This window comes from Ovis aries, chromosome 2 (assembly GCF_016772045.2).
Source record: "Ovis aries strain OAR_USU_Benz2616 breed Rambouillet chromosome 2, ARS-UI_Ramb_v3.0, whole genome shotgun sequence".
Taxonomy (NCBI): Eukaryota; Metazoa; Chordata; class Mammalia; order Artiodactyla; family Bovidae; genus Ovis; species Ovis aries.
Window position 1 is genome coordinate 103,451,480 of NC_056055.1, and position 21,127 is coordinate 103,472,606.

Here is a 21,127-nt window from a genome sequence, read left to right on the forward strand (position 1 = left end):
TTGTGTATGCTTTAACCTTCTTTCCTCTACATGTTTCTGGGATTTAGTTAAAGTTTGTTCTGAACCTCAGGACTTAAGAAGGGTTTACATATACAGGTAGAGATAAAATTAATTGTAAAAAGGGTTTACTATTATGGTGTTAATAGTATGGTATTTTAGAATGTCATTTTGTGAACTGAGCCATAATTCCTGAATTTAATTGTTCTTTTATGCTTTAAACATTGTCTGTGTTATTACAGTGTCAAAATTCTTCTCACATCATTTTTAATTATTGCTGGCCTGAGTCTGCATTCAGATGAGTAATTTAAAGTGAAAGATGTTCCTTATCCTGTGAACAGTTCTTGTGTTATATAGGAAAATTAATTCAGTTTTTACATGTTATCTTTTTCTGTTGTGAAAGAATTGCTGGTATCATGGACTTAGATGACCTTTCTAGGTCATTATTGCCATAATCTCATGATGATGTGCTTAAACTAGGTGAATTGTAAGAAATAAAATTTGAAAATGACAGGGTGTGTGCCTTTGTTTGTTAATGCACATTGGACTGTTGTTCTTAGTATCTAAGCGGGCTTCTCATCTTGGCATTTTCTCAATAAAACATTGTGCCTTCAGTGTCACATGTGTGACCGGATCGTGCTCATCATCCCACTCTGCTCTAGAGCAGCCATACGTTTGGCTCTGGCAATTGCAGATCTTTTTACTTTAGGTATGTCTTTGTGTTAGGGACCTCTCTTGGTGCAGGGCACATACATCTAATTTAAACAAAGTGAAGCATAAAGGGAAGTCTGTGTGAACTTAAACTGTTTCGCTGTTGGCTCAGATGGTAAAGAGTCTGCCTTCAATACAGAAGACCTGGGTTCAATCCCTGGGTCAGGAAAATCCCCTGGAGAAGTGGTTGGCAACCCATTCCAATATTCTTGCTTGGAAAATCCCATGGACAGAGGAGCCTGGTAGGCTACAGTCCATGGGATCGCAGAGAGTTGGACATGACTGAGTGACTAACACTTTCAGTTTCATGCTGTTACATGACAATATAAGAATTTGAGCAGGGATGTAGTAGGGGCTTTGGAATGACTAGAACAAGGGATGTGAATACTGCAGAGTTTTCCACTTTGCCCTGCATTTCTTATTATGCCTGCCTTATTTTCCTACAAACTAGCTCCTTCTATATGGTGAGGAATATAACATCTTCTTGCAGCTGACCACAGTTACAGTGACTGTCCATCTTCCTGCCACTCTAACCTGAGTATTTTGAGAAGAGCAAGGCTGTTTTCCTTGTGTGCCCACACTGTTGGCCAGAAGGTAGGGCATTTTGAGTGGCAGGGCTTCCCTGGTGGCTTGGATGGTAAAGATTTGCCTGCAATACAGGAGACTCAGGTTCAGTCCCTGGGTCGGGAAGATTCCTTGGAGAAGGGAATGGGAACCACTCCATTATTCTTGCCTGGAGAATTCCATGGACAGAGGACCCTGGTGGACTACAGTCCATGGGGTTGCAAAGAGTTGGACACCTTAGCTATTAACACTTCCACTTTTCACTTTCATTCTTTCCAAGAACATGTGTTTGGAAACAGACATTCTGGGCGGACAAAATAATAGGTGCCTTCTTTTATCTTCTTTTACGACTTTTGAATTAACCACTTTTACAATGGGTTTCCGTAGGGAATTCGCTGGTGGTCCAGCCTTTAGGACTCCACACTTTAACTGCAGAGGGCGCGGGTTTGATCCCTGAACAGGGAACCAAGGTCCTACAAACTATGCAGCATGGCAAAAAATAAAGTGGTTCCCGTAATCAATGACTCTGAAATGACATAAATACATTGTTTTAGATGCTGTGGAATCTTTAGTTCTGGTTGGTCTAATATAAGCTTTATAGTGGATACTTTCCAGTTAACAGGTAAAATTCATATAATTCATTTTAGTTTTATATTAATATACAGAGTGCTACCCCAAACAGAGGGAGGTTTGAAGAGTTACATATAGAATACTATTAGCTCTGATATAAATGGGATAGGAAAATATCATGGTTGGTTTTTTTTTTTTTGTCTGCAAAATAAAACAGTCCTTGACATCTCATATATATAATAAGGTCCGTTCATGACATATTTTGAAAGTATGAAGACTAAAGTTAGCAGTGAACAACTCCATTTTCAAGAGAAAAGAATATATAGAAACCTGAATTTACCAAATCAGTAAGTTAAAGGGTAAATTATTTGGATTACTAAGGGGCAGCTACTTTTAAAAAGAACTTCCTGGGATTAAGAACTAATATGTTACTAAACAGGAGAAAGGACCAAGGGCTGAGGGTTAAGATAAAACTATAGTGTCAAGTGTCTCTTATAGGCTATTCAGAAAACGTTTGCACAGCTTTTTCAGCACATTTTGAATATAATATACCTACCAAAAAATGTACGAGTCAATAGTGTACAACTTGGTGAATGTTCACATATTATGCACCTGTGTAACAGAACTAGCATGAAACAAAACATTACCAATACTGCATATTATTTTAGTAGTAGAGCATTTGTATCAAGCAAGGTATACGCTTCCGTTGACATCAGTAAGGGAAAAAATAAATGAATTGCTCTGGTTGAAAGTTTTATGGTTTTCTCTCTCACCCAACTAGTCAATGATATATTATGAGTTGGGGATGGGGGAGGGGGGCAGATATAGAAAGCTGACAAGGAAGTTAGTATAGAGTACAAGTGTAATAGCCAGAGCTTTAGAAGAGCTAGTAATTGGCATTCCAATTACTGAAATAGAATAGCTAAACAAACCTGTGGTATATTCCTACAATAAAGTACTCTTCAGCAATAAAATAAACATAAACTGCTGATACATACATCATAGATGAATCTTAAAAACTTTATACTGAAAGAAGCCTTACACAAAAGAGTATATAGAAGTTCCATTTGTATGAGGTTCCGGAACAGAAAAAATTAACCTCTCTCATGAGAAAAAATCTGAGCAGTAGTCGCCTCAGGAGAGAGAATGGGGACTGACCAGGAAGGAACACTATGGAACTTCCTGGGGTAATGATAATATTCTGTATCTTCCGAGGGATTTAATTTCACAGGTGGATGTACTTTTCAAAACTCAAAGATTGGTAAATGTAAGATTTGCATATTTTATTTTATGTAAATTTTACTTCAGTAGAAAAAAATACCGGAACAAATACTGAGCTCTAGCTAATGATCTACATGTGGAAGGATTTAAGGAGAGGTATACAGATAATCTGTTACTGATTTTGAAATGCATCAAAAAATGAAACGAATAGAGGGATGGATTCATAGAGCATGGATAGATTATGTGGTAAAGCAAGTAAAACACTAATGGTAAAATCTCGATGATTAATGTATAGGTATTCACTGTCAGCTTTTTTTTTCACCTTTTCTGTGGGTTTAAATTTTTTCATTATAAAATCTTAGAGGAAGAAAACACTCAGGAAAGAATGTAATAATCATGAAAACAGGATTTTTATGATGAATAGCTTATCACAAATGAATATTGGAAGAGAGTAAAAGATAATGTGAATAGGCAGAAGGCAGACAGTGTGGCCCATGGGCACAAAAAACCTGCAGCATATTATTTTAGGCCCACAGAATGTCTGTCTTTATTTTTAATGAGCTGATCTCTAAAACTAGAATGACTTCACATAAAAGTTATAGATTTCTGCCTGCTTATTTTTTAAAAGGACTTGGAAGACAAAACAGTCACTCCAAAGGTAGACACAGATTTGTGTGGAGTTTTCGTATACAATAAAGTTGGTGTTTCAGACCAGAGAGGAAGAGATGTACTACTCGAAAAAGCATATTGGACAGGTGAACTATCCTTTTGGGGAAAAATAAAGCTCAAATCCTTTCACACTCATTCAGTAAACACAAATTCTATATGGACTAAAGATTTTAAATGTTAAAAAAAGCTGTTACTTGAACCCCTAGTCCCTCAGTGGAGTGATTTTGTCTAAGTGGTTTAAATTGGTAACTTAAAAAAGGACAAAAGCCTGTGTCCCATATCACTTGAATCCAGTAATTTCTGCCATATATGCATGCTTTTGGAGTCAGTAAGATCTAGGTTTAAATCATTTTTCCTATGTCTTAATGAGACTTTTTCCAGGATACAAAACCATTGTGAGCCTTAGTTTCCTCAACAGTCGTTAGTCAGTGTAGTATTAAAAAAAATTTACCATAGAGTGTTGTTGTGAGGAACTGAGATTGTATGACATGAAACTCTTGCCCAGTGCTGGCCTAGAGTGAATATTCAATAAATTTTTATAGAGGGATATGTGGGTGTGTATGGTAGTTACTCAGTCATGTCTGACTCTATGTGACCCCATGGACTGTAGCCCGCCAAGCTCCTCTGTCCTTGGAATTCTCCAGGCAAGAATACTGGAGTAGGTTGCCATTCCCTTCTGCAAGGGATCTTCCTGACCCAGGGATCAAACCCAGGTCTCCTGCATTGCACACAGACTCTTTACCCTCTGAGCCACCAGGGAAGCCTCTCATAGAGCGATAAGGAAACTGATCTCCAAGAGCTTAGGAGAACTGACTCAGTAGAAGTTTACCTGGAAAGGATGAGAAAGTTCTTTGACATTTATTTTCATCAGCAGACACTTAACTGAGAGCCTGCTGCATGCCATGGAACCTATTTGGCACTAGAACCTTAAAAATAGAAGAAATTCCCAGTTAAAAGAATCTTCAGTACAAAAGTCAAGTTTTATAAGGAAAGAATTCGAATGGTGAGAATTTTTATGATATTTGACAATTCCCTTAAACTTAATATTGTCATCGACTCTGAGGCATTTTCTGGTGCACTGCAGTACCTTGTGTTAGTTAAAGGAAGCATAATATGGAAGCAATTTCCTATGAAAAATGAATAGCTCATTGTGGACACAGCCACTCAAGATCCATTTCTTGAGATAACTATATAGAGATATAGAGATAACTATATAGACAGAATACATTACAGAGATGCAAAGTGGTGGGTGAAATTGTGCTTATTAAGTTTCTTTATGTGCCCCTCTCATGTTTCCATTTAAATATTTTTGCTAGTTGTTAGTTATTTACTTGGGCTAAGCTTACCCAATTGTTTTTGTCTATGCCAAATAAAAGTTACAGAATTCCTAGGTCAGTTTGCCTATAAAACAAAATATTACCCTTAATCATGCCTTAGTCATTTTCAGTAAAGACATTGATAGAGAAATATTTTGTCTGTGTTCATTCTCAATACATAACGATACATTCTTTGGTAGATATTATAAATAAAGGGACTATTTTATTTTATTTTTTTTTTAGTTTGCTGGAAACCATGTCTCACTATACAGATGAACCCAGATTTACCATAGAGCAGATAGATCTGCTCCAGCGCCTCCGGCGTACTGGAATGACTAAACATGAAATTCTCCATGCCTTGGAAACTCTGGACCGCCTTGATCAAGAACATAGCGACAAGTTTGGAAGAAGGTCCAGCTATGGAGGAAGTTCATATGGGAATAGTACCAACAATGTTCCAGCATCTTCCTCTACAGCTACAGCTTCCACGCAGACCCAGCATTCGGGCATGTCCCCATCACCTAGCAATAGTTACGACACCTCCCCACAGCCTTGTACTACCAATCAGAACGGGAGGGAGAATAACGAGCGATTATCCACGTCCAATGGGAAGATGTCACCAACTCGCTACCATGCCAACAGCATGGGTCAGAGGTCATACAGTTTTGAAGCCTCAGAAGAGGACCTAGATGTAGATGATAAAGTGGAGGAATTAATGAGGTTAGTTTCTTTCTTATTTAGAGTCCTCCAAATATCTATGTGCTTAGACTGATTTTGAGTAATAAAGCTGTATTTCAGCTCTTTACATATGACAACTGTGGCTTCCCTCTTCCCCTTCGGTGATAAAGAAAAAAATTAAAATTTTTATGTTTTTAATTCAAAATTTTTTTTCTCTGCCTAAGTTCTTTCTCTTTGCTGCTTTATAAGTCTTTTCCATTCTGTTATTTAAGCAAAGGTTAGCCTTCTCTTTATGGCTCTAATTTCTAACATCTGAATTTTATAAATTGCTAACAAATACATTGTAAGCCTTAAATGCATTGTAAGTACTTTCTCTGAGAGGTAGGATGTTTATGTAATAATATATATACTCTTAATATTTCCCTCCAACATGCCAATTGGCAAACTAATTTTGAGCATCTATTGTTTAAAAAGCAGTGTTCTTAAGAAAAATAGACATGGTTTCTGAAGTTCTGATTTTTGCAGTAGATGCTGTGTACACATACACACACACAAACACACACACAGACACAAATTTAATGTCATCTATTACAAGATAAGTGTAAGCACCTTGAATTTGAAACCCTGAAGAAGTCCATTTTCAACAGTGGTAATTAATGGGCTTCACCCTGAAGCTGAGACACTTTGAAGGCAGCACTGCTGTGCTTTCCATTCTTGTGTCTCCAGAATCTAGAACTGTCCTTGGGACATGTTAAGGGCTTATTATGTCACGTGAATAAATGAATGTGAGCTAAACTTTAAAGGATAGCTTCTGTTTTGAAATATAGGAAATTTATTTAAAATTAAGGGAATAATAACAGGTAGAAAACGCAAGACATGTTTAGTCTTCTAAGAACTGCAGATTGGCTATATATGGTGATAAGAATAGTATATTGGGAGGCCAGTACAGGTTTGGGGGAGATATGAATTCCATGTACATGATTTTATGTTTAACATGGTGGAATTTTTAAAGAGGTCTGTAGGAAAGAGATAAAAGCATTGTTTTCGATAGATTAGCACTGCTGTAGCAGGGAGGAGAGCCTGCAGGTAGATTCGTTGTTGTTTATATGAAAGAAACTATAGCAGGAATATGTCAGAAATAAAATTTTAACCTATGAGTTGTAGTTCTTGTATAAGACTGTTTAAGATAGTGTAATGGTGACTTAATATTGTCATCTGAAAGGTCTGTAGTACCACACAGGTAAAATAACCTTTAGAACAAACTGTCCTGAATTTACGTTTAGGGTAGAACTGCCATCTAGGGAATTCTGGGCTAAATGGACTGTTGTATCTAGATTCCAATGTAATTCCTGTAATGAATGGTTTCATAGAGCACCTACAGGACCTGTTATTTAAGCTTTGTAAACTTAAAAGTATAAAACATCAGTGTGGCTTTTCATTAATTTTCCTTGCTTAAACAGCTGGCCGAAGTTTATGTTCATTTTGAATTTAACATCTACATCACTGTCAAGATTGAGAGAGAGGATCATTTGGGCAAACAGAAGTTACTTTAATAGTTAACATGTAACAAGGTTAGTTTTTAATTATCCTAAGCAGAGTGGTATCAACACTAAAATTTGTTAGGATGCTAGCCTTTTTGTTGTTGCTGTTGCTGTAATTAATCAGTTTTAGTGGACTTTAAAAAGCATTAGTTAAGTCCCAGATGTGTTTAGACTAATGGGAAGTTTGGGAAAAATTTATTTTTAACAAAAATCTCTGGAAGATTGTCCAGAGTCTAAAACTTGAGTATAATGGTCTAAAAGCTCGACAACAGGGTTTGTGGTTAATTCCAGCAAGTACACACATTCACGTTTCATTATTAGAGATGTGTGTGTGTGTGTTTGTAATTGTTAGCAGTACTTAGTTTACATACTGCCCCTGGTTGCATAGGTAGGGTATTTTATGACTTCTTTATGGGAACTGCTCCTGTGCTGGCCTCTGCTCATCTAGTCTCATTGACCCTCCTGGTGCTCTGTGGTCCTCTGCCGTTGCATTCTCACCCACACCTTCACTCTTCCTTTGTGCCCATGTCTCATTTTTCTCAAGTTTACAAATAATCACAGTCCTCAGGTTCGAGGGAGAAGTTTATTGCATGACTGTTTCACTTTTAATTATCACAACCATGCTATATGTGAGGTAGAGCAGAAATACTGAGATACACAAAAACTAAATAACTCGACCCAAGAAAACTTAAAACTGGCAGAGCTCAATTCTAACCCGTCTTTATTACCAGTGTGTCTGTCACTGACTGGTATCTCTTGCCTCTGTAAATACATTTTTCGTGTGTGTAGATTTCAGTAAAATTTTAGGAATGATCATTTTAATATAGCTCAAGACAAAGTGTGAAAGCCTTGATGTACTTATCCTCCACTCTCCCCCCAAGTGATATTTGTCACTTCAAGTCAGTCCCTTGGGTAGCCTAATGAATTTTTATTTGGTTGAATGTTAGAGAATGAGTTTTGAGCAGTGACTCTTTCTGAGTACCCTGCGCCCACATAGGGTTCCACTCCCCTTTGCCCACTGCACACTCTGATGATACAGAGGGTTGTACTCTCGGTAGGGAGAATGGATGCCTAAATGCCTTCCTGCTTCCCTTGCTTCATATGTCACATGTAATTCACCTCTCTCATGCTCACATTCCCCAGCCTCCAGAGCACTCAACTCTAAGATTTAGCTTTCAAATCTCATAATCCATTGGGTCTAAAAACTAAACTCCTAAAAACTTCAAGGTATATAAAGGAGAATTTTTTAAAATTTTTTGATTAATTTGAAAGAAAGCAACTGCTACTTTTTCCATTTTTGGATTGATCAGAGTTTTGAAAAAATCAAAGGGAAACTAGAATGTGGGTTCTCAGCAAATTGTTGAATGTAACGTTTTAGGAAGGACTTTAAAACCAAGAGCTGGGATAAAGACCGATTTTGCATGTTAATATTTTTTAAATGCATCCATTAGTATATATGTTCATATATAGTTGTGTATGTGTATCTGCTAATAGTGCATATTTAGTAAAGTGTATTGTCCTACTGTGTATGTATAAAATAACAATGGAAATGAGGCTTATCAAAATTAATTTGTCATATAAAAGATGTTGTTCCTGACTACTCACATACTAAATTTCATTAGTGTTTAGTATTTTATCTAGGATTCTGAGACATTATTCCGAGTTTATTATCTATATGCCTAATAGATTATTTACTTGTGTAGGCAGGGATTTATGTTCTGTAGGACATAGTATTCAGTTACTGTGTTGTTTACACATACAGAGTAGATTTTAACATTATCTTGTAAGCTTCTAAATTATGCTTCATCTCCACGAGTAGAAATGAAAGGGAGCAGTTTCCTATTCGTACGTGAAAGAATTTGTGTGTAGTTAGTTATGTTTTTCCACCAGTGAAATAGTCTGTATTGGTAGGTATTGCTCTACCTCTGAAAGCCTTGAGATAGATGACTACTTTTAAGAGGTCTTAAAGACTGTGTAGTGTTTATCAACTAAGAAAATCTGGACAATCTTAAAGCATACAACTTTTAAACATTCAGTCTTTAATAGCCTTTGTTCCAGAAAAGAAAGCATTACCATTTTGAGCTAGTGTACATAACTCTCTTCCATTCTGTTTTGGGAAGCTTAAACATATTTAACATTAGGAATTATTATTTCATCACTTTTTCCATTTTATAACCTTTTATCTTTAACTACACGTTTTTTCATTTATGGAGCAAATTAAGCTCTAATATTTGCAAACTCTGTAATGAGTAAGACACAATCTTTGTGCTCAAGGACTTTGCTAGTAGAGATAAGACTAGATCAGGAACTGCTATAATACAGAATTGCCTGTAATATATTGGTATGTATATTTGAAATGGTTAAAGTTAGCTATTAGAAGAAACAATCTATTTTAGCTCTGAGGATCAGAGAAAACTTCTCTATTTGGTGGTGATTATTATTTTAAGATGTCTTTAAAAGGGTGACTTCATGAAGAGGCATTACTGAGTGTATTTAAGTGATTAGATAGAAGTAGAGTGGTAGCTTATCTTGGAAGTAAACTATGGAATCAAAGAAAGATCAGCCTACACTTCACTTTAATTCCGTAAGACTGGAGAAGTAGAAATCATGAGGAGAGAGAGAGCTTATAAGGATGGAAAAGTGGATACATTCTTTTTAAAGATGTCGAATTTTAGACAGGAAGTAAGGCGTAAGAGATGAGACAAATTTGGAGTAAATGAAGGAATTTTCACACCAAGAAATCAGTGATTTCACAGGATATGATGTGGACGTTAGGAGTGGCAGGTCATTTGGTAAAGAAGGTGGAATGAATGAGGGGGAATATGTTTAGAGAACAAGTTTAACCCAGCAGGGTAGAAGTTTTTGAAATACGTAAGAGAACTGAGCACAGTGAATGTTAAATGCTGTTACTATTCTGGAACCACCTAGTGAAACCAACTAAATGACAAAACACTTGCATCTAAAATGACTGTATAGAAATCTTTTCACGGTGCTTTGAAATATCCAGTACAGATGTTAGCTTCAATCTTACGTACTCATAGCAGATCATTTGTTTCTTTTTTTCCTGGAGTTTCCTGGAGTTTTTTTTTTTTTTCCTGGAGTTCTATACCTAATAGATTATTTACTTGTGTAGGTAGGGATTTATGTTCTGTAGGTGTATTATAAAATGATAGTCATTGTTTATATAGTGCTTTTACAGTTTCAAAAAGTCTTACACTGAAGAATTTTTAAATTTTATATATTAGGTACACATTTGATAATAATTTTCACTTAATTTTTATTTCAGTGCATGGAGAAAAATCTCTGAAGGATTGTGATGGGGTAGGGGGCATATTATTGTTCTTATTTTACCAGATGATGAAACCAACTTCATTAAATGACTTGCCCAAGCACACCCTTTATCTTTTGTTTTTCTTCAGTTTGAAAAAGCTTCTTTCTGGTAAAGCAGTTGAGTAAACAGGTTTTTGTTTTTAGTTTTTTAAACTCATAATGGATATTTAGAAACTTCCAACGTAACTAAAAATAGAATCTCTGAGAGGGTTAAATGAACTTCTGCTCCTTTGCAGACTTGTTGGGGTTCTTTCTGTCTTGCTGCAGCTGCTTGGTAATATCATACCACAGGGCTGTGAATAATTCACAAACTGGATGTGCCCTATTGGAATAATTGAGTGTTATCTCCTCCTTATGACTTAGTCTCTACTCGAGGAGAAATTGATTTTAAATAAATTGATTTAAATTCCAATTTAAATCAGTAGTCAAAAAAATACCATTTCATCATTTTCCCCACAAAAGCTCATTTTTGTTTAACCTTACTAGATACCCTCTTAAATTCAGTTTTCATTTTCCTAGAAGGACATTCTGTACATTGGAATGCAACGCTTTACTTACATTTTTTCAGGTTAGTTTTGCCTCTATATCAGAAAGCAAATTATTTGGTGGTTTTATTTACATGAACCAATTGAAGTAGATGCTGCTGAAGCTTGTCTCTTGCTCTGCTGACTGTTGCTGGATATTTGAGAGCCAGATGGTAATGTAGATGCGTATTTTGACCTTAAAATGTATTGTGCCCTTTTCTTTCAGATGCATAATTTCAAAATACGAATGCATAGTTTTCAAAGAAATGTTTCCAGTATAAATAAGCATTTTGGAAGGAATTTGGCCAGTATCTAGATCAGTATGAGAAGCTTTAAGTACTGGATTAGGATGCTGATTCTTTATTTTCTTCCTCTGGGAATCTTTTTGATTAGGATTTCCAACCAGTGGATGAAGAGTAGACTGTGGAGCTCCAGATTGGAAGCTGTCCCTACCATCACTTCTCTGCTCTTTTCCAGAATTCCTGAAAGGGAGCATGAAATTCACCAACAGAGGACTTAGCTCCTCTTCAGCAAAGGACTGCCAATCTGCTCTGAGTAAATCACTGCTGATTCTTTGGGGATAGGATACTTTACTTTTCTCATTCCAGATAATCTGTAGAGAGACTTGAGCTCCAGTCAGGAGTTTGCAATTCACAAAGCAATGTATAAAGATTTCACAGTCCGTTTGTCTGAGATCAGGAGTCCGCAGAGTTTTTCTATAAAGGGTTAGATGGAAAACATTTTAGACTTTGTGGGCAAGAGGCAAAATCGAGGACATGATATAGATACTTATATACAAGAAAGAAAGCAAATGATCACAAATTTTTATTTGCAAAATTCAATATAGAATAATAATTGGTCATCAAATACCATCTTTAAGATACAGGCCTATAGAGAAGAATAGAATTTTTTGGTGAGAAGGGGATAATATTTTGCTCAGTTCATGTTCAAAGTTCGTATTCCCTGTCTCAAATTGATTGCAAATATTCATCATGAAAACTACTCTTAGCTCATAGGTTGTATAAAAACAGATGGGAGGCCAGATTTAGTCTATGGGCCATAGTTTGCTGATCACCTGCATTAGACCATAAGTTACCACTATTCAGTTATTTTGAGCTTGAACAAAAAATCCATTTGTATGATTCTTTTGAACATTGATTAGTTTTAAGGCTTTAGGTATAATTTTCATTGCAGTATTACGTTTGTCCTGGTTCCCATTCATTGTCATTCTAGTGAATGTCTCGTCTTTTTGAGAATTTCTTGGACTTTTACACAAGTAAAAATTTATAAGAGTATTAGTGGAGGAAAAATTAGGTCTATGAAGTATAATGTCAAGGACATAGAATATAGTATAGTTTTGATTATTAAGTATCCTGTGTATTACATGTATTAGGACATTAATGTGTCTTTTATACTGAAATTTTATATTCAGCCCACCCTGCTTAAATTTTTTTTGGTTTATTAAGGACAAAGAACGCAAATTAAAAGGCAAAAAAGCACCTTAAAATGGCCAGCATTTTAGCAGTTGTGAGAATGATGATTTCTGTTCCTTTGACAGAGGTTTTCAAATGAACTGAACATGATTTATGCAGTTGCATAGTTAACATGCAAAACCACAATCTACTCACAACTGATTTTTGTTGTTGTTGTTGCTGCTTTTTATTTTTCTAGGATTTCTGTCTGTATAAGATACATTCATTCCCCAGTAATGAAAATTTGCATATACCATATGGCAGCTTGTTCCTAATGTGAATTATACACAGCATGCGATTAACCATCTCTGGTATGAGACTTACATCTACTGTGGCATTCACTAAAGCGTCTGTCTGATGGTGTGCTGTTTTAGGACTTGAATATTTGGTGTTTCTTGGTTTGTTTTAATTTCATATTTTCCCACAAGCTTGGTCTGTTTTACCTTTATTTTTGTGTCCTTTCTTTCTGTGTTCTCCCCACCTCTCTGCTTCACCTTTCTTAGCAAAGATGAGGATTTCTACCTTCAACATACATTGTTGGTCTTGTCTTCTGTTTTTGTTAGGAGGGACAGCAGTGTGATTAAAGAGGAAATCAAAGCCTTTCTTGCCAATCGGAGGATTTCCCAAGCAGTTGTTGCACAGGTAACAGGTAAGAGCTGAAGAGCCCTTTATTCTGGAATCTTGTCTAGTCTCTGCCTTCTAGTGCAGATGTTGGAATATTGCTTGCATTTCTGCATTGCAGTGCAGATCTGTCAACTTAGGCATAATAATGTATGCCTGTGATTTAAAACCCATTGTCTCCGATATCTTGGAACTTCTCCAGTGATTTTTTTTTTTTATCTTGTGCTAATAAATTTTACAGCATTTGTAAAAAGCACAAAACTCCCTATTTTATGACTAAAAAGGATTCTCTGGTTTTCTTGTAATTGTGACAGAGCTTATGACACATGCACATCCAACTGCTTTCTACATTTCATATTTTTAGAAGCTTTACAGTCCTCCAAATGCACTCCCTGATTTTACCAATAAAAAAAGATTCATGGGAGTGAAGGAAGTTGTGTTTTTTAACCACTTTTCCATATGTGAAAGACAATGTATATTCTCAAACCATAACTGAGAAGATGAGAATTACCAATGTCTTCTCTTTATTTTTTTATATCCCATCTCATTACCCAACCAACAGCAGCCCCATCCTGAGTATGTGGTGTATATGTGTCATTCTCTATTCAGATTGCATTTTTTATGAAGTTCTTAAATTTGGGGGTAGCATGTCTTTTCTTTGTTGGTCTGTAGTCTTCTTTTCTCAGATATCAGTAATTTCTAAGAGCTTAGTAAAATCAACTATGTCTTAGTGATGGGAGGAACTAGAAACTCTTTCAACTACATACATATTGTAGTTGATATATTGTTGTGTGTTGTATATTAACAGATACAAAAATTAATTTGTTCCTCCCATTCCTTTTTTTTTTTAAACATTCCAGTAGCAACTCTGCGACTTTGGCTTTTTTAGCCTTGGCACCTAAGTTTCTTCTATTAATACATTGAAATAGTTGAATCTGGTCTTCAATAGCACCTTCCAATTTTAAGATGCTATTTCTGTTCTCTAGACATTGATACATATCGAAGCTCATTTTCCTCAAATGTTATTACTGACCATTTGGTTAAAAATGAAACTTGAGATTTTGGAAATCTTAAATTTCACCCCAAGAATCTAAGGTCACCCAGTCTTAGAATGTGTATAACATATTATACTAGTAAAGTATTTTTATAAATGATACTTCTGTTCATGGTTAAAAAAAAAAAAGTTAAAGGCATGTCCCTTCCTCTAGAACTATTTATGAATCTAATTTTTGTAATCTTCGATTGTTTTTCAGTAGGATGCTTAAAATGTTACTTTTGTCTTCAAGGATTAAGGTGTGGTGCTAAGGGCATTGTAAGGGCAGGTTAAGTGGGTTTTACCAAAACCCACTGATATGCACTGTGGAAAGATCAGTTGTCTCTCAGGACTTTTAATTCAGCCCCCAAGATCTGAAGCAATCATATCTTCTAGTTTGCCAGCCTAAAAAAGAAAAAAAAGACAAAACTATAGTGTTATAAACAGCATGATAAAGTTGATTTTGCCCAAGTGGAAATATTTCTGAATCTCTTGAATACCCTGAATCTTGAATCATCTTGGACCTTTAAAATAGTGTCTTTTGAAAACTATCAGATGTTGATGCAAATTATAATACAGTACCTCTAAAAGGAATTTCTTAGACATATCTGAGGCATTAGCTATACCATACATCAAATACTGCCTTTTTGAAAGGGAAATAGCATCTTGCTATTCAAAATGTAGTCCATGGGATAGTGGTATTGCGAGAATGTACCAAATTCTCCATTTACATTTCTATGTACATCTATCTGTCTCCATGTACATTTCTACATTTAGAAATGTACCACCCTAAACCTACTCACCAGGTAATTTGCAATGAGAAGTAGTATTCTAGGAAACTGGTGAGCTTTCCTGATATTAACTGCAATGGATTGGTATCGTCTAGCATTGTCTCAGTCAGTGACAGTCGTCATGATGCCATCTCTTGTTTCTGAAAGCAAGAGTTGAAATTTTTCCATGTGTTATCTGTTAGAACTCATGGACTTTTGCCGCTGTAGTCATAGGATTTGGTACCATTAAAACCTTTTTCCCCTCATTTCTGCCTCACCCCAAGTTGTCTTCCTTCTCTTCATTCCTAGTCCAAACTTGGGTTCATTCATATATCTTTGGTTCTCTATTGTATGGAAAATGAAGTTCTTTATAATCTACTCCAGCCTGCTGTTCATAGGCATCTTGTTTTCAGTATCCTTGCTAGCTGGATTCAGCTACTTGCCATTTCTGTATCTGTTCGCCTAGATGCTCACTAGTCGTTGACTGTGTCTAGCTTGCCTTCATCTGCTCACCCTGGTCTTACCAATTACTGTTAGTCAGTGTTGTTGTTGAATTGCTGAGTGATGTCTGACTCTTTGTGACCCCGTGGGCTGTCTCCCGCCAGGCTCCTCTGTCTCTGGGATTTCCCAGGCAAGAATATCGGAGTGAGTTGCCATTTCCTTCTCCAGAGGATCTTCCCAGCCCAGGGATCGAACCCAAGTCTCTTGCATTGGCAGGCAGATTCTCTACCACTGAACCACCAGGGAACCCTTTATCAACATTACTTCTGTTACTATCCTCATTCTGACTTCTTTGATCACTGTAACCCATGTAGACCTCTCTTTTTTTGCCTGAAATTAATACACTTAGTTTACCACCCTGAGAGGTTAAACTTCATTTCAGTTTGGCATTTTAGAGTAGTAGTCTTTAAAAGCAGAGATCTTCTTAAACATTCTCAAAGGGTCTAGCATTGCACATACTCTCTGAAGATCTCATGTTTCCCTAGAAAAGGAGTACTAGTGAAGCTAACACAAGGTATACGTGTGAAAATTTATCCAGTGTGACTTTGTCCAGTGATATCTCCCCTCTGGAAATACTTATTTGGTCAACAAATGCAGCATGAATTTCTGCCCTTAAGGGATTTGCATTTTTCTTTTATCTACTTTAATTCAATTATTTATGTTAGGCAGGAGCTTGAGGATGAGTTATAACCAGACTGGTTCATTGTCTCTTTGGTCTACTTACTGAATTCAAGTATTTCTCATGTATTACTATGTCACATTTTCACTCAGCCTGTCTAACCATCCAAGTAAACTCGGAAGCAATGCTTTTCATTCCAGAAAAGAGATCCAGCTAGAGAATAGTCAGTCAGTGAGAACTACTATAAAGCTTAGCCCTCATAACTGACCCAGCTGAGATAAAGAAGCCAAAGTTAGAAGGCTTCTAGGCACTTGGGCCTTACTCACTGGGGCACCCGATTAATATATTGGCACATTTTTCTGCCTGTTAAACAAATTAGTCAAGTTTATCTTAGAAGAACAGCTACCTGATGAAATCTCCCCCAACATAAAAGATGTGGTGCTCTGGAATCTGTCCTAGATTGGAATCTCTTAAAGTCAGTTAAGTTTAACTCCAGTATGTGACATAATGAAATAAATAACCTTGGGTAAAAATGAAAACGAGTGGTGCATAACAAAAGGAAATGCTAAATAAAAATGTGTAGTGAGGTGCAAAATTACCACACATGTGCTTGTTCCAGAAACAAAATACAGAGGCTTCTTTTTATAGATTTGGAGGATTTCTATAATAAGATAAACAAGAAGTTCATGGGTGGAGTCTGTATAAATAATATCCTACTGATAGGAAAAATGACAGTATAAACAGGATATAATAACAGTGCCTGCTGAATTTCCCAGCATGTTATTTGTAGCTTCTTTCACAGAGTCATAGCTGCTCCCACCAAGAGTGGATTTTTACCCCTGTAAGAGATCGGGCAAGTTTCAAAATTCTCACTAACAATGGTAAGGTGGGGAGCATACATAGTCTTTGCTTTAGTAATAAACATGTAGGTTTTATATTCACTTTCAGGGTGAAACATTTTCTTGGGCTGTGAGAATTATTAAGACATGATTTTCTTCTTAGGTGACCTCTGGGGAAAATCAGGTTGGCAAAATAAGTGGTTAAATGGGCAGTGCTTTAGTGTATGGTTATCAGCTAAATAAATACCCTAATTAGATTCATGTCCTCTTAAAAAGTAAACAAATAAAAGAAGAAAAAAATAGTCATCTCTGAGTTTTAAGAAATTTATCCCAATTCTGTTTTCTTGAATGATACTCGTATAATGGAAAAATGACCATTAAACTTCGGAATGCCAAGCTTTAGTCCTTCTTTCAAATAGCCTTGTGATCCAGGGCAAATTACGTAACTTAGCTGAGCCTCATTTTCTTTCTTTATAAGATGTGGGGTTTGACCAAATGTTTTCCAAGTATCTTTTCTAGTTGTCAAACTCCATTCTGTATTTAAACTGCTAAGTACTTTTAACAAGTATGCATTTTACCCCTCCCTAGTGACTCTTATTCTCCAAATGGAAGAATTTTTATAAAGAGAAGCTCTAAACCAGTTTTAGAAATGTTTCAACTGAATTCAGATCACTTTCCCTTTCTTCTTTATCTTTAAAATGAAGAATAGGACTTCCCTGCTGGTCCAGTGGTTAAGACTTCATGCTTCATCTGCAGAGGGCATGGATTCCACCTCTGGTTGGGGAATTAGGATCTCGCATGCCATGTAGCATGGCCAAAAATCAAACAACCGCAAAATAAAACGAAGGATAAAAGCACTACGTATTTAGTTTAACTACAATAATTTCTTTACAAAGTTGTGTACATATTGATCTTCTCCCTGATTAGAGAACTTCGGACCTAACACTAAAAACCAACTAAAATATCAATATGTCTTTTTTTAAAAATGGACTTTATGTTTCCGGGTAGTTGTATATTCACAGCAAAAGTGAGCTAAAAGTATAGAGTTCCCATATACCTCCTGCCCCTCCACACACACACACGCAGCCTCCCATATTCTTAGCATCTAGCACTCGAGTGGTACTTTATGAACCTACATTATCACCCTGAGTCCCAATTTACTTTAGGTATCAATGGTTTTGTACATTCAAATAGGTCTTGAAAAAATGTAATTACTATTAACTACCATTATAGTGTCAGAAGATGACACTCTAGTTTCATTGCCTAAGAATTCTGTACTCTACCTATTCATCCTTCCCTCTTCCTCCCCTAACCCTTGACAACTGCTGATCTTTTTGCTGCCTACATAGTTGTGCGTTTTCCAGAGTGTTATCATATAGTATGTACCCTTTTCAGGTTGGCTTCTTTCGCTTAATAATAATTATTTAAGGTTCTTTCTTTAATGTCTTTTCATGGTATGATAGTTGATTTCTTCTTAGCGCTTAAGTAATGTTTCATTGTTTGGATGTACCACAGTTTATCCATTCATCTACTGAAGGATATCTTGGTTGCTTCCAAGTTTGGGCAATTATGAATAAAGCTGCTCTAAACAAGTAGAATTTACATTTATAATTACAAAAGTAGTATTGGTTGGGCATAAGTCACAGACTATGGTATTATCCTATTATAACCAAATATAATTCTAATGCTTATCTAACAAGATCTTACAAGTTCCTACCTGATGAATTTTATTAGCTTCATGTAGAGCTCCACTATGAAGGCTATTATCTGTCTATAAATATGGCAGATTTCTGCATATAAGTTGAAACTTGTGTTTCCAAATTGAAAAGGTTTAGAGCTTTAGTTTCTATTAGGAGAAAGCTTCTTTTCAAATATAAATGTTTTTGCAAAGTATATTTTAGGATTTTCCCTTGTCTCTGAAGAATAAGAACAGATGCTATCCTCTGGTTCAAAAAAATTATTTTATTCTCATTTTCTTCTACATTCATCAATTTGTTGCCAAACTGTTTTCTTATAAATACAACACATGGTTACATTTCTTTTACTCAGTAAAAAAATCCAGGCTGTATATCTGAACACCCATTTTTCTCACTTTGGTGAGAGCTGTGAAAAATTGGAGTGAAAATAATTTCAGAGGATACTTTTTTGTCATTAGAAAAATCCATTTTCCATAGTTTTTGATATTTAATGTCTTACCAGGGCTATTAGCATCTCACATGCAGTGTATGGGATTATAAATTTTTGCTGTTAAACTTAGGAAGGTTGATTTTCAGTATAAAACAAGATTTCTCTTCCACCTGTGTTTAAAGTAGAAACTATATTTTAAAAAACTTTATTCTACCAAAAGCTTTGACAAAAGTGATTTTAAAAAGTTAGGCACAAGTGTGGTTTTTGTCCCTCAGTAATTTTCATTTTTGTTTCTTCCTCGTTCTTGCTTCCTAAGATCATGGAGAAAAGTCTGTACTTAAGGTATAATATTCCTTCAAGAGTTTTATGAAATACTTCTTACCTAACATAAGTAAATATTATGTTAAAAAAACCTACAGGAAAAAATGAAGAAGAAATAACCCTAGTAAGAGTCAGAAGGTGTCTGTGTCTGATAAAATAGCATAACCTAAAGTTCAGCAGTAGGCAGTATTATAAATAGCAATCTGCAGAAGAAGAGTCAGAGGGAATGGAATAAATACCATTTTTACTAAACTACAAATAGTCTTTTATGCCTTAAGGAATATTCCTGCCAACTCTTGAATTAACATCAGTTGCTGCATTTATTTACTATTATTTTTTGGTTGCACTGGTTCTTCATTGTTGCACGTGGGCTCTCTCTGGCTGCAGCGAGCAGGGGCTACTCTTCGATGTGGTGTGCAGGTTTCTGTCTGTGATGGCTCTCTTGCTGCAGTGCACAGGCCCTCTAGGTGCGTGGGCTTAGTAGTTGCAGCTCGCAGACCCTAGAGTGCGGGCTCACAAGTCGTGGTACATGTGCTTAGTTGCTCTGAGGCAAGTGGAATCTTGCTGGTCCAGAGGCTGAACCCATGTCCCCTGTATTGGCAGGCGGTTTCCCATCCACTGCACACCAGGAAGTCCCTGTATCTATATAGGTGAGGAACTGAAGCTTGAACTAACAAAGCTTGCTGCTGCTGCTGCTGCTGCTGCTGCTGCTGCTGCTAAGTCGCTTCAGTCGTGTCCGACTCTGTGCGACCCCAGACGGCAGCCCACCAGGCTCTCCCGTCCCTGGGATTCTCCAGGCAAGAACACTGGAGTGGGCTGCCATTTCCTTCTCCAGTGCATGAAAGTGAAGTCACTCAGTTTTGTCCCATTCTTTGAGATCCCATGGACTACAGCCTACCAGGCTCCTCCATCCACGGGATTTTCTGGGCAAGAGTACTGGAGTGGGGTGCCATTGCCAGGCCTTGATAATCTGAGAGACTTATAAAATTTTGAAACAATCATGCAAATTCTTACAGCCTTTAAGAAAGCTTTTAATATCAGTGTGTATCAACTTCAGCTAAATTTAACTACAGTTGATTCTTCGACAACAGGGGTTTGAATTGTGTGGGTCCACTTAATGTGCATTTTTCCCCCCAGTATATGTAATAAGAGTATCACATCATCAGTAGTTGTCTGAATCCATAGATTTAGAACTGCAGATTTGGAAGGCCAACTCTAAAATTATACTTGAATTTTGAACTGGGCAGAGAGGTCTACACCTCGAGCTGTGAAGATGTTCAAGTGTCAGCTAACTGTGTATCATTTGATCCTCACACAGTAAAGTTGAGGTATATAGAAGAGTGTTTTTCTTCTTTTTTTTAAATAGGCTTTATTGAGGTAAAAACTTTCTTAAAAATGGAGTTCTCTCTGAGTTGTACCAAGTTTACAGAGTGGTATAATCATTACCAAAATCAAGATACAGAACATTTTTGATGTTTCAGCAAGTTTTCTCATGCTTCTTTGCAGTTAAATATCTCTCCCGACTGCTAAGTCCCTCACAACCACGAGTATGTATTCTGTCAGTAACATTATATAACTAGAATCATGCAGTGTATACTTCTTAAAAAAGTTTATTTTTATTCAGGGGCTAATTGCTTTGTAATATCATGTTAGCTTCTGCCATAAAAAGTGAATCAGCCATGAGTATACTTAGTCCGCTCCCT

General features: G+C 36.4%; 1 protein-coding gene across 17 annotated transcripts in view; it reads left to right on the top strand.

Moving 5' to 3' along the window:
- HMBOX1 (homeobox containing 1) overlaps positions 1 to 21,127 on the top strand; it is a 208,958-nt gene that overhangs the window by 85,214 nt on the left and 102,617 nt on the right. For 14 of the 17 annotated variants that reach the window (XM_060409573.1, XM_060409576.1, XM_060409574.1 and 11 more), the window contains 2 exons: positions 5,292 to 5,768; positions 13,157 to 13,242. In XM_060409573.1, the coding sequence (XP_060265556.1) occupies positions 5,292 to 5,768; positions 13,157 to 13,242 (563 nt within the window). Of the gene's footprint in view, positions 1 to 4,606; positions 4,736 to 5,291; positions 5,769 to 13,156; positions 13,243 to 21,127 lie in introns of all 17 variants that reach the window. The other 3 variants (XM_042243534.2, XM_042243535.2, XM_060409575.1) reach the window with 1 other exon arrangement.